The following is a 12,294-nucleotide window of genomic DNA, read 5'->3' as shown; positions in this document are numbered from 1 at the left end:
GACCAACTGGATTACAGTTCTACACATCTGCACATGACACATGCAGGGGGCAGACTCAGTGAGCACCAAAACCCCACTCAAGCAAGTCCTGCTCTGAGAGTGTCTCCTACACAATAGCTCTTCCATTATAGTCACAGCTGGTCTTCACAGTCAATTGGCTTGGAGGCCAACTCCCAGTGACGCCAACAGCAATCAAAGCTCAATTACAACAAGACTTTGCACATAGCCAACACAGAGGCACACGAAAGTGCCCAGCTCAGGGGACTGGGGAAGCTGAGCCACTGGACCACACTAAGGCCAATCTACCAATTCCAGGAGACATAATAGCTCTACCTAATACAAAGAAACAAACACAGGGAAGCCGTCAAAATGCAAAGAAACATGTCACAGATGCAAGAACAAAAGAAATCTCCAGGGGGGAAAATCCAGCAAATACACTAAATGAAATGGAATCAAGCAAACTACAGAGTTCAAGGTTGCTCAAGGATCTTAATGAGAGTTTCAAGAGACTTAGTAAGACTTACAAGAATATTAGTGAGAATGTCAAAGACTTGAAAAAGAACTAGTTAGAAAGTAAGCATACACTAACTGAAACAAGCATATCAAACTCGTGGCAGATGGGTCGCATGCTATGAGTTTGACAAGCTTGAACTAAAATGAATAACTTACAGGGATTCAACGAAGAGTAGAGGATTCCAAGAATCAAATCAATGACTTAGAATATGAGGAAGCAAAAAACACCCAATCAGAAGAGAAAAAAGAATCCAAAAATATGAAGACAGTGTAAGGAGCTTCTGGGACAACTTCAAGCGTACCAACATCCAAATTATGAGGATGCCAGAAGAAGAGAAAGAGCAAAATATTGAAAAGCTATTAGAAGAATGATGACAAAAAACTTCCACTACCTGGTAAAAGAAACAGACTTACAAGTCCAGGAAGTGTAGAGTCCCAAACAAGAGGAACATAAAGAGGCCCACCCCAAAACACATCATAATTAAAATGCTAAGGGTTAAAGACAAAGAGAATTTTAAAAGCAGTAAGAAAAAAGCAATTAGTTACCTACAAGAGAGTGCCCATACGACAGCTCATTTCTCAACAGAAACTTTGCAGGCCAGAAGAGAGTGGCAAGAAATACTCAAAGTGATGAATAACAAGATCCTACAACCAAGATTACTCTACCTAGCAAAGCTATCATTTAGAATTGAAGGTCAAATAAAGAGCTTCACAGACAAGAAAAAGCTAAAGGAGTTCATCACTACCAAACCAGTATTAGATGAAATGTTGAAGGTTATTCTTTAAGAAGAGGAAGAAGAAAAAGTTCAAAATTATGAACAACAAAATAGCTACAAATACATACCTATCAACAATTGAATCTAAAAATCAAAATAAATAAATAATCTAATTAACAGAATAATCTGGTGAATAAAGTAGAATCAGAGGCATGGAAATGGAACAGACTGACTTCTCAGAAGGAAGGGGGGTGGGGAGTGGGAAGAGATTAAACAAAGATCATCTATGCATGTATGCATTACCTATGGGCACAGACAATAGTGTAGTGAAGGTCTGAGGCTGTGTGGGAACTGGATGAAAGGGGGCAATGAGGGGGAAGAGAAGGACATCTGTAATACTCTCAACAACAAAGATTTAAAAAAAAAAAAAAAAAAAAAAAAAAAAAAAAAAAAAAAAAAAAAAAAAAAAAAGCCCTAACCAGTTTGGCTCAGTGGATAGAGAGTTGGCCTGCAGACCCAAGGGTCCTGGGTTCTATTCTGGTCAAGGGCATGTACCTATGTTGCAGGCTCCTTGCCGGCCCAGGCCCTGGTCAGGTGCATGCAGGAGGCACCAATTAACATGTTTCTCTCACTTCAATATTTCTCTCTTTCTCTCTATCTATCCCTCTCTTGCTCTCTCTCAAAAAAAAAAAAAAAATCAATGGAAAAATATTTTTGCGTGAGGATGTAAAAAAAGAAGAAAAACATAACAGAGCCCTGGCTGGATATCTCAATTGGTTAGTGTCATCCTGATAAGCCAAGGTTTGTTCAATCTCTCATCAGGGCACCAATGAATGCACAATAAAGCAACATTCTTTCACTATCTCTAAAATCAATAAACAAGTTAAAAAACATAACAAAGACAACTGATTTTGAAGGTCAGAAGGAAATTAAAAAAAAAATTTTTTTTAATGTATTTTCATTGACTTCAGAGAAGGAGAGGGAGAGGGAGAGAGGGAGAGAGGGAGAGAGGGAGAAAGGGGGAAAGAGAAACATCAATGATGAGAGAATCACTGATCGGCCACCTCCCACATGCCCCCCACCGGGGATGGAGCCTGCAACCCTGACAGGAACAGAACCCAGGATCCCCCCAGTCTGCAGGCTGACACTCCATCCCCTGGGCCAAAGCAGGGCTTGGTTACATTACTGAACAATGAACTGTACATTTAAAATTGGTTAGAATATATTTTGTTATGTATATTTTACCACAATTTTTTAAAAACCATATGTAAACTCTCCTCCGACTCCTGTTAGTTACCCCTGAAAAAAATATGTAAATGTATTAGACTATCTTTAAGGATGAAGAAACCATTAAGTTGAATGTGTTTAAATTACAAATGGTTGGGAGGGGGGGGAATGGTATATGTACACAGATAATTTAATTGTTTAAATAAATAAATAAATAAATAAATAAATAAATAAATAAATTGCAAATGGTTGGAAACTTTCAGTGATTTGAACAGAAGCTTTTTAGCCCCGTAAGAATAATGTTCATTAGATATTCTCCAACTCTAAAGTGGAATAAGCAAATTTTAAAAAAGCTTAAATTGTAGTAAAAGAGACTTAAGTTTTGGCATAATTGTAACTAGAAAAGTAATTAAACATTATACGATATCATACAAATTTCTGTCCTCAGAGACACAAGAATAAGCTCTCTTGGAAGGGTTATATGCAATTCTGCAGGCAAAACTGGAATGAACTACAGAATCTCTTAAACCAACTTCCAATTTTAGAAATCCAGGTTCTATATTCACAGCCCAATAGTATCACTGCAAGATACTCCACCTACAGAGTAAGGGGAGACAGAAGAGGGTGGGGGGTAAATGGTGATGAAAAGAGACTTGACTTAGGGTGGCGAATACACAGTACACAGTTGATGAGCTATAGAATTATACACTTGAAACCTATATAATTTTATTAACCAATGTCACCCCAATAAATTCAATAAAAAATATTCCAGCTATAAAAAGATATACTAATCTACCAGTCATTTCAGTTTGGTTTCAGATACTGTTTTCTCACTACACCATTTATTCATTTTATGCAATGATAAATTGGAGCTGAAAATTGACTACTTTTGTTAGAGGCAATTCTACCCATTTCCAGCAGCATGGCTGCCAACTCAAATATAAACACTATAAAAAATGCTTAAACTGAAATGATACTTGGTTCTAAAATAAATAAAGTGGGGAAAACCAAGATGGCGGCCTAGGTAAGCATCTAAACTGCCGCCTCGCACAACAATCTCAAAACAACTACTAAAAGACAGAACAGACATCATCCAAAACCACAGGAAAGCTGGCTGAGTGGGAAATCTACAACTAGAAAGGAGAGAGGCTCACGGATCACAGGAGCCGCAAAGCCCTGAGGTAGGAGACTTGCGTGCAGAGAGGAAGGGTGGCTGAGTGCTTTGCTGGTGGGAGAGGAAAGGAAGCTCCCAACTGCACTATACCCTAGTTCCAACTGCACTGAACCGCAGCCCGGCTGAAACCCGTGGACCCAGGCTCATACAGGTGGAGTCTGGACTGTAGAGAAAGGCACCCGGAGACTCAGAGACTGGGAGACTCAGGGGAGCCGGGAGCCGCAGCGGGCAGGGTTCAGAGTCGCGAGCAAGTAAGTGCATACAGAGAGGTCTGACTGCTGAGATTGCCGCAGCCTCTCCATAGCGGAAGGAGTCTAAGCTCCTGACTGCACTGAATCTTAATTCCGACTGCACTGAGCACGAAAACCCAGTTCTGGGCAAGCCCCTGGAGCACCCACGCTCTTACAAGGGAAATCTGGACTGTCAGGCGGAAACTCAGGGGATCCGTGGAAGGCAGAGGTCTGAGGCACATGCGCAAGGGCAGGACTGACAGGAAGCCAAGACTGTCGGCTTCGCCCCATCCAAACCGAGCTCGGAGGCTTTTGCAATTTTTCAAGTCTGATCCTATAAGACTGTCTCCAATACAGAAGGTATCCCGGCATAGAAACAGCTGATACTCACATCCAATTGGCCTAGTAGTCAATTCCTCCCAGTGATACCAACAACATACAACAAGGCTGTACATGCAGTCCACAAAGGGGAGCACCAAGAATGTCTACCTCAGGTAACTGAGGAGTCTGACTCGCGGGCCCATATAAGACACCAAATACCCAAAGCCACTCTACCAACTCAAGGAAGCAGCGAAAATGAGGAGACAAGGAAACAGATCTCAAATGAAAGAAATGGAGGAGAACAAAAAACTGGATATAGAGTTCAAAACCACGGTTATAAGGTTTTTCAAGAATTTCCTAGAAAAGAACAATAAATTTAATGAGACCCTCAAGGATATGAAAAAGGACCAACTAGAAATTAAACATATACTGACTGAAATAAAAAATATTATACAGAAACCCAACAGCAGACTAGAGGAACGCAAGAATCAAGTCAAAGATTTGGAATACAAAGAGGCAAAGAACACTTCTCCAGAAAAGAAGAGAATCCAGAAAGTTGAAGATGGTGTAAGGAGCCTCGGGGACAACTTCAAGTGTACCAACATCAGAATTATGTGGGTTCCAGAAGAAGAGAGAGCAAGATACTGAAAACCTATTTGAAGAAATAATGTCAGAAAACTTCCCCCACCTGGTGAAACAAATAGACTTACAAGTACAGGAAGTGTACAGAACCCCAAACAAGAGGAATCCAAAGAGGACCACACTTTCAAGACACATCATAATTAAAATGCCAAGGGCAAAAGCAAAAAGAGGATCTTACAAGCAGCAAGAGAAAAGCAATTGTTTACCTATAAGGGAGCACCCATATGACTATCAGCTGATTTCTCAATAGAAACTATGCAGGCCAGACGGGAGTGGCAAGAAATATTCAAAGTGATGAATAGCAAGGACCTACAACCAAGATTACTCTACCCAGCAAAGTTATCCTTCAGAATTGAAGGGCAGAGAAAGAACTTCACAGATAAGAAAAAGCTAAAGGAATTCATCACCACCAAACCAGTATTATATGAAATGCTGAAAGGTATTCTTTAAGAAGAGGAAGAAGAAAAAAGTAAAGATAAAAATTATGATCAACAAATACATATATATCAACAAGTGAATCTTGCCAAAACCGGTTTGGCTCAGTGGATAGACTCTATCCACTGTGTCAAACACAAGGCCCGCGGGCCAAATCCGTCCCGCCAGGCCTTGCAATGTGGCCCGCACCGCGCTGTCATCACTGCACTCCGCTGCGTTTCCATCACAATGACAGTTTATGACTGTTCAGTAAACCATTCGGCCCGCGATTTAGGCTGGATTTTAGATTTTGGCCCCTTCTCTGATTAAGTTCGACACCCCTAGGATAGAGCGTCGGCCTGCGGACTGGAAGGTCCCGCGTTTGATTCCGGTCAAAGGCAAGTACCTTGGTTGCGGGCACATCCCCAGTAGGGGGTATGCAAGAGGCAGCTGATCAATGATTCTCATACATGTTTCTAACTATCCCTTTCTCTTCCTCTCTGTGAAAAATCAATAAAATATATATATTTTTTAAAAACAAGTGAATCTAAAAATCAAGTGAATTAAAAATCTGAGGAACAAAATAAGCTGGTGAATAGAATAGAATCAGCCGCAAAGAAAGTGAGTGGATTGATAATTTTCAGGGGTTCGGGGGGGTGCAGGAAGAAACTGGACTAAAATTGTACACCTATGGATGAGAACAATGGGGGCGTGAGATAAGGGCAGAGGGTGCGGTGGGGTGGGAACTTGGTGGAAGGGAGCTATGGGGGGGGGGAATAATTGTAATAATCTGAGCAATAAAGATTTATCAAATTTTTTAAAATGAATAATTTTCTGACAAAAATCGCTTTTTTAAAATACCGTTATTTGAATTTAAGAACAAATCTATTTTTGAGGCAAAAAATAAAATAAAATGAATAAAGAGAAATATCTACATAATGCACACTTAACCTAAGAATAAGAAGAAAAAAAATCTGTGCTTACAGGGTAGAAAATTAATAAGGCCAAAACATTCCGTTTAAACTAGTTTCTCAACAGCTTCTTAGAAAGTTGTTACAAACAAAAATCTTACTTTGGAAAACGAAAACAGTCTTTCCAATTCATTTTAAGAGACTCATAACCTTCATTTAAAAAAAATTTTCTTTTAATTCTCACCTGAGGATATGGTTTTTGTTTTTGTTTTGTTTTTTAATATATTTTATTGATTTTTTACATAGAGGAGAGAGGGATAGAGAGCTAGAAACGTCAATGAGAAAGAAACATCGACCAGTTGCCTCTTGCACACCCCCTACTGGGGATGTGCCCGAAACCAATGTACATGCCCTTGACCAGAATCGAACCTGGGACCTTTCAGTCCACAGACTGACGCTCTACCACTGAGCCAAACCGGTTTCGGCTATGTTTTCCATTTAGGGAGAGAAAGAAACATTCCCAACCAGGGATCAACAGGCAACAAGTCTTGTTTAGTTGTGTGTTTTTTTGGGGGAGGAGGGGTAGTTAATCTTCACCAGAAGATACCTTTCCATTGATTTTTAGAGAAAGTAGAAGGGGGGGGGGGGGGGGGAGACACATTAATGTGAGAGAGCCACATCGATTGGTTGCTTCCCACAGGCGTTCTGACCAGGGCTGGGGATTGAGCCTGCAACCTGCAACTGAGTTACATGCCCTTGACTAGAATGGAACCTCCATCCTTAGTCCAAGTGCCAAGGCTCTATCCACGGAGCCAAAATGCTAGGGCAACCGGCACCATTCTCGGTGTATGGATGACTCTCCAACCCAGACACCCAGTCAGGGCTTAAAATATTTTTTAATTTTCTGCATTATTTTTTAACAGTCATCAGACAACTGACTGGTGGTTATTTATTACGACCAGCATCAGGCACTTATGAAGTCACAGGAAGGTAAATTATCCTAAACCCAACAGGTTAACTACAGCAGTTTGAGAGCTATTTTGCCAACCATCTCATCAGGTCCCAGTTAGACATTAAGTGAAACTTAAAACAATTAATTTCTAGATTCTAGAGATTTGCTTAAACAAGTTTTTTTTAACAAGTATGCATCCTTTATGTATTTTTTAACTAGATTTTGTTAATTATGACGGATATTTGTTTAAAACAAAAGTTTAACAAGACAGAGTTAGCCAGGTCAACATAGGAATCAAAAACACAACATTGAATTATTGGGCTAACTGCTTTTATTGAAAAGAATAACAAGCCTCACTGCTTTCAGTTCATAAATGATTTTTCATTTTATAATCAAAGAAAATAAAAAACATGACTTCTTCAACCAAAAAATAATGTGGCTGAAAGCTATCACTTAATTGCTATTCTGTTTTAAAACCAGAATACATTTTTTAATGGCTCACTCCTTTGTTCATACCTTATTTTATTCAGAGATAACATCATATCAGAATATATACCACTGTATCTTTGAGCCTAATAATTTTTCTAAAAATTCAAATAAAATTTTATCATGCAACTATGATTTTTGTTGTTGTTTTTCTCACCCACACTGGGCCTCATCTTTCACAACACTTAAAAACAAACAATCCTAGTTGTTAAACACACACACACCTCAAGCATATAAAATTCATTACACTGGTTTTGCAGCCATAGTAATTGTGCTAGTAAATACTGACTCTAAAGAACTAAAAACTAATTTATTAGGGCAGGGTTTGACTCACAAGGGGGTGGGGAGAAATAATGGTCCTCCCCTACCAAACTGGCAGCAATATGCCAAGTTTCCTATGATGAACTAGTGTAAACAAGGAAGAAAAAGAGCCCGGTGGGAAAGAAGGCGGGCAAGAAAACAACCCTCCTCGAGATAGCTTTATCATGTTTTCAGTAATCCCTGTCACTCTATTTAAACACCATAGTTTGGTGTTTAGGCAAGTATTGGAGGTTAGAGTCCCGACTTGAGATCACCCTAGACATAAAAGATACAAGTGGTGCTGACAAATGCTTCTTTAATCCTAAAGACTAGCTCCTGCGTTCAATGCCTCAGAGTTTTCTAAACATCTAGATTAAATTCAATCCCTTTTGCTGTAACAATCAACTTTAAAGCTAAAATAATAGAACTGACCAATGACGCTGAACAGAAGGAAAAAAAAATCCACACATCCCCTTTGCAGGCACAACTACAAGGTTCCCATCATTAGTAAAATGAGCATCTTTCAGGATAGGACTAGATGAGGAATGGGATAAAGACTAGGCTTACAGCCTCTTTTTTCTTTTTCCCCTGCCAGTGCCTGAGGCATTTAGTGGGCATGGGATAAAGGGGAGGCTAGTTGTACAAGTGATGCCAAAAGAAACAAGATTCCACATGTCGGGGGACTGCCCAACACAGAGAGCAAAGGGCATTCATTCCCTGGCTTTTTGACCAAAGAATGATGAGTTGCTTTTCCTAAAATCTTTTCAAAGGAAGTCTAATGGCCTCCACTTTCTCACTCTCCCTGAGTGAACCCAACAATCCCTCCTCAGAGAACAGGAGGAAGCCTTGCTTATCAAAAACACCAAGTGCTCCATCCAAAGCCAAGAAACACTCCTTAGTCTCAGTGCCATGGTCTTCTGCCCCATTCCAGTCTTCTACAGGGAGACTCCAAGCTAAAAACACTTGGTTCCCAACCTGAGCCAAGTTCTCCGTTTCCCCAAATATCTACCCACCCAGCTTTCCCTCGCCTAAGCCCAGAACTCTCCATATTCCAGCATTCTGGCGCAGAGGGCCCTGGTCCCCTCAAAAGGTTCCCTTCCCCAAGACAAACTCCTTCCCTTCACTTTTCCTCAAGTGTTTCCCAGACACTGCCCCAGGTCTAATGCTTCCAGTCCTCCATTAGCCAATCTACTAGTTACTAGTAACTAGTATAGTAACTAGTAGATCCCACCCCTCCCTGGCACTACTCTTCCGAAAGTCGTACACACATACACATACACACCACACACACATATGTTCTCTACTCCTGATTCCTGAGCCCCAGGTTCCTCCAAACACCTAACACGTCCCCTGAGTTTCTCCTCATCCCTGTCTTCCTCACGCCTAACTCCACACACGAAGCTTTTTTCCACTCCCCAAATTCGGATTTCCTGTGCTTTCTACTCTTAGCCAACACCGAGCCCTCTTCCCCCCAAATCTACCGTAACCTGAGGCTCAGGTCTGTCGCCTCGTCCCGCGTTCCACGGCGCCCGACTCCTCGGAACCTCAGGACCCTCCCCACAATCTCCCCCGCCCCTCCTGCTTTCCGCGGACCCCAACACTCCTCGTACGTCCTCTCGAACCTGCTCAACCCCCACATTTCTCCCATACCCTCCGGGTCCCCCCCCCCACACACACACACACACGCCTTTCCCGCCCCGGAAAGGGGTGCCCCTCAGAGCCCGCCCGGCCCGCCCAGCCGCGGGGCTCGGGTGTCCCTCCCTCCCTCGGGGCCCCGAGGCCGCTGCCAACGCCGGCGCGGCGAGGCCGGCTCACCAGTTGGTCATGTCCAGGAAGAAGGCGCAGCCGGCCGGGTTGAGCTGGAAGCCGAGCAGCCGCTGGAACTCGGAGATGAGCACGTCCTTGTCGGTGGTGCCCAGACAGCTGAACTTCTGCATCAGCTCGGGGTCCAGGTCCACGTCCATGCCCTCCATGTCTGGGGCCGAACAGCGCTCCCCGCCTCCTCGCGCCGAGCCGCCGCCGCGCCTTCGGGCCCGGGGACCAGGGGGGGCCGCTGCTGCCGGCGCCGCCCGCTCCTCTGAGTAGGCCCCGGGCCTCTCACCGCCTCATACGGGTAAACTCACTCAGCACTCGCGCGCTCCCCCCCTCCCACCCCCCCCTCGCAGCCGCCTCCGCCGCCGCCGCCTCTAGCTTCTCCACCGCCTCCGCCTCCACCCGCGCCGCGCCCACTGCGCAAGCGTCGCCCGCTAGGCCCCGCCCCTTCCTCCCCGGAAGCCCGCCCCTCAGTGGCGTCACAACCCCGTGACGTCCCCCGCGTGACCTCACCGCGGTGAAGCGCGAGAGCGGGAAGTAAGGAGGCAAGGCCCCGCCCAGCGGGAGGCGGTGGCGGCGGGCGACTCGTGGCCTGACCTTCGCCTCGCCCCGCCCCATCCTCAAGGGGCGGAGGGAAAGCCGGGGTTTGGGGGAGAAGTTTCCGGCTCTTCGCTTAGGACAGCTCCGCCATTTTGGAGATGAGGGAACTTCTTCAAAAAGTTCCGAGAAGAGACCATGGCAAGGTCAAGTACCGGAGAGCACCCCGGGACCCAGTCCTCCCAGCCAGGAGTTTGCCCTTCGCGTTGGGAGGACTTGTTTGCTTAAGTTTACAGAGCTGCTGTCCCAGAGGGATTCTGCTGTAAGACCTGGTTTCCCGGCCCCCTCGGTGGTGATTGCTATAGTTGATTCGTGCAGTTTCTGTTATGCAATGGTACTGGCTAGTCTGGGGAAGTAAAGATGGCCTTGGTGTAAACACCAATCACAGGCCCAAACAAACGCCTCACATAATTGGTCAAGACCAACCCTCTTAAAGATTAAGTCACGAGAATTTAGAATGCCTTGTTCTGTTTTTAAACTAGAAGGCAAAAGTAAAAGAATAAAAATAAAGTAGGAGGCCTTGATCAGGTAGATATATGGTACATCTACCTGATCAAGGCCCCAATTCAAGATCAAAGAATGAGAGAGGAAACATAGGAACCAGCTTGTCTACCCCCTTACATTTCTTCATTCAGGAAGTGCTTTTCAACAATATTTGCCCCACACTCTGCTACAGTCAAGGGAGGGAAATGGTGAATAGGAAATGGTCTCCTGCCTTCAGGTAGCTCTCTGTTTTACAAATAAGGAAAGTGAGATCCAGAAAATTTATATGCCTTGTCCAAAAATACAGAGCGGCAAATCTAGAACCCAGCTTTCAGATTCCTAATGGAGTATGTTTTCAACAACAGACCGAACTAGAATGACTAGTAGTGTCTAGGATGCTAGAAGATTTTGGAAAGGGAAAGCATTCTACCTCCCGGCCCACTACCAAATAAGAGCGTAACAGAATGGCTCTAAAAGCTTGGGTCCTGGAGTCACACACTTCTGAAATTCAAATTCTCATTTTGCCAGCCAAAAACCGGTTTGGCTCAGTGGATAGAGCGTCAGCCTGCAGACTAAAGGGTACCGGATTCGATTTCCGTCAAGGGCATGTACCTTGGTTGCGGGCCCATACCCAGTGAGGGGTGTGCAAGAGGCAGGTAATCGATGGCTCTTTCGTCAATATTTCTAACTCTATTTCTCTCCCTACCTCTCTGTAAAAAAAAAAAAAAAAAATTGTGATTTTTGCCAATTATTGGTAAAGTTGGTCAATCCAACTTTCTCTAGTGATTTTTCCCCTACAATGTAAAAGTCTTACAGGAAACACACCTTACAGTAAGAATATTACAAACTCATACCATTCAGTAGTTATAAACATTCTGTAAGAAACTGTTCTTGGGCCTCAGAGATCTGTGTGGAAGCTTTGATCACTGTTAGGGCCTAATTTTTGGGTGACCACAATGTTGGAATATTTCACTAATATTAAGGAAAGTCTCCCTCAGAAGTGAGCATGTATTGTCCCAATCTTATGGATAATGGAATGGGGACACAGAAAGATTTAAAAATCACACTATTAGAGCTGAAATGAACTGATACTCTCTAGTCCAACCTCCCCATTTTGCAAATGAAATTGAAACCGAGAGTAGGAAATTGATTCACCCAAGATCCTACAGCTTATAAGGGGTCTCCAAACATCCAGTCTAGCTCTCCACCCACTATACCCTGCTACAGTTCCCTTTATACTTTTTCAATTTGGCTTTACATACAAAATTGCAGGGGCCTGCCAATCGTCTCGGTCTCAGCTGGCAACAATTACAAGAGATTGCCCATGTGCCTTCCCAGGCGGCCCTCTACACAAAATAATCAGAAATTCTGACCCAAGAATGAATTTTATGTTAGACCATAGACTTTCTAGGAAGCATTTTAACTTGCAACATCCATGGATTAAAGTTGGATTGACCAAAGATCCAAAAGAAAATGTTATTGGAACCTGAGAACCCAAGGAAAACTAAAAACCTAA

At 43.4% G+C, this 12,294-nt stretch overlaps 1 protein-coding gene across 1 annotated transcript in view; it reads right to left on the bottom strand.

Moving 5' to 3' along the window:
• Nucleotides 1–10,028, bottom strand: part of ILRUN (inflammation and lipid regulator with UBA-like and NBR1-like domains) — an 87,058-nt gene extending 77,030 nt beyond the window's left edge. The window contains exon 1 of the mRNA XM_036415339.2: nt 9,702–10,028. Coding sequence (XP_036271232.1) covers nt 9,702–9,859 — 158 coding nt within the window. The 5' untranslated portion in view covers nt 9,860–10,028. The remainder of the gene's footprint in view (nt 1–9,701) is intronic.
• Between the last annotated feature and the right edge of the window lie 2,266 nt (nt 10,029–12,294).

The sequence above is a fragment of the Pipistrellus kuhlii genome, unplaced genomic scaffold (assembly GCF_014108245.1).
Source record: "Pipistrellus kuhlii isolate mPipKuh1 unplaced genomic scaffold, mPipKuh1.p scaffold_m20_p_5, whole genome shotgun sequence".
Lineage (NCBI taxonomy): Eukaryota > Metazoa > Chordata > Mammalia > Chiroptera > Vespertilionidae > Pipistrellus > Pipistrellus kuhlii.
Note: the sequence above shows the minus strand (reverse complement) of the source record. Positions and strands in the feature narration are given on the sequence as shown.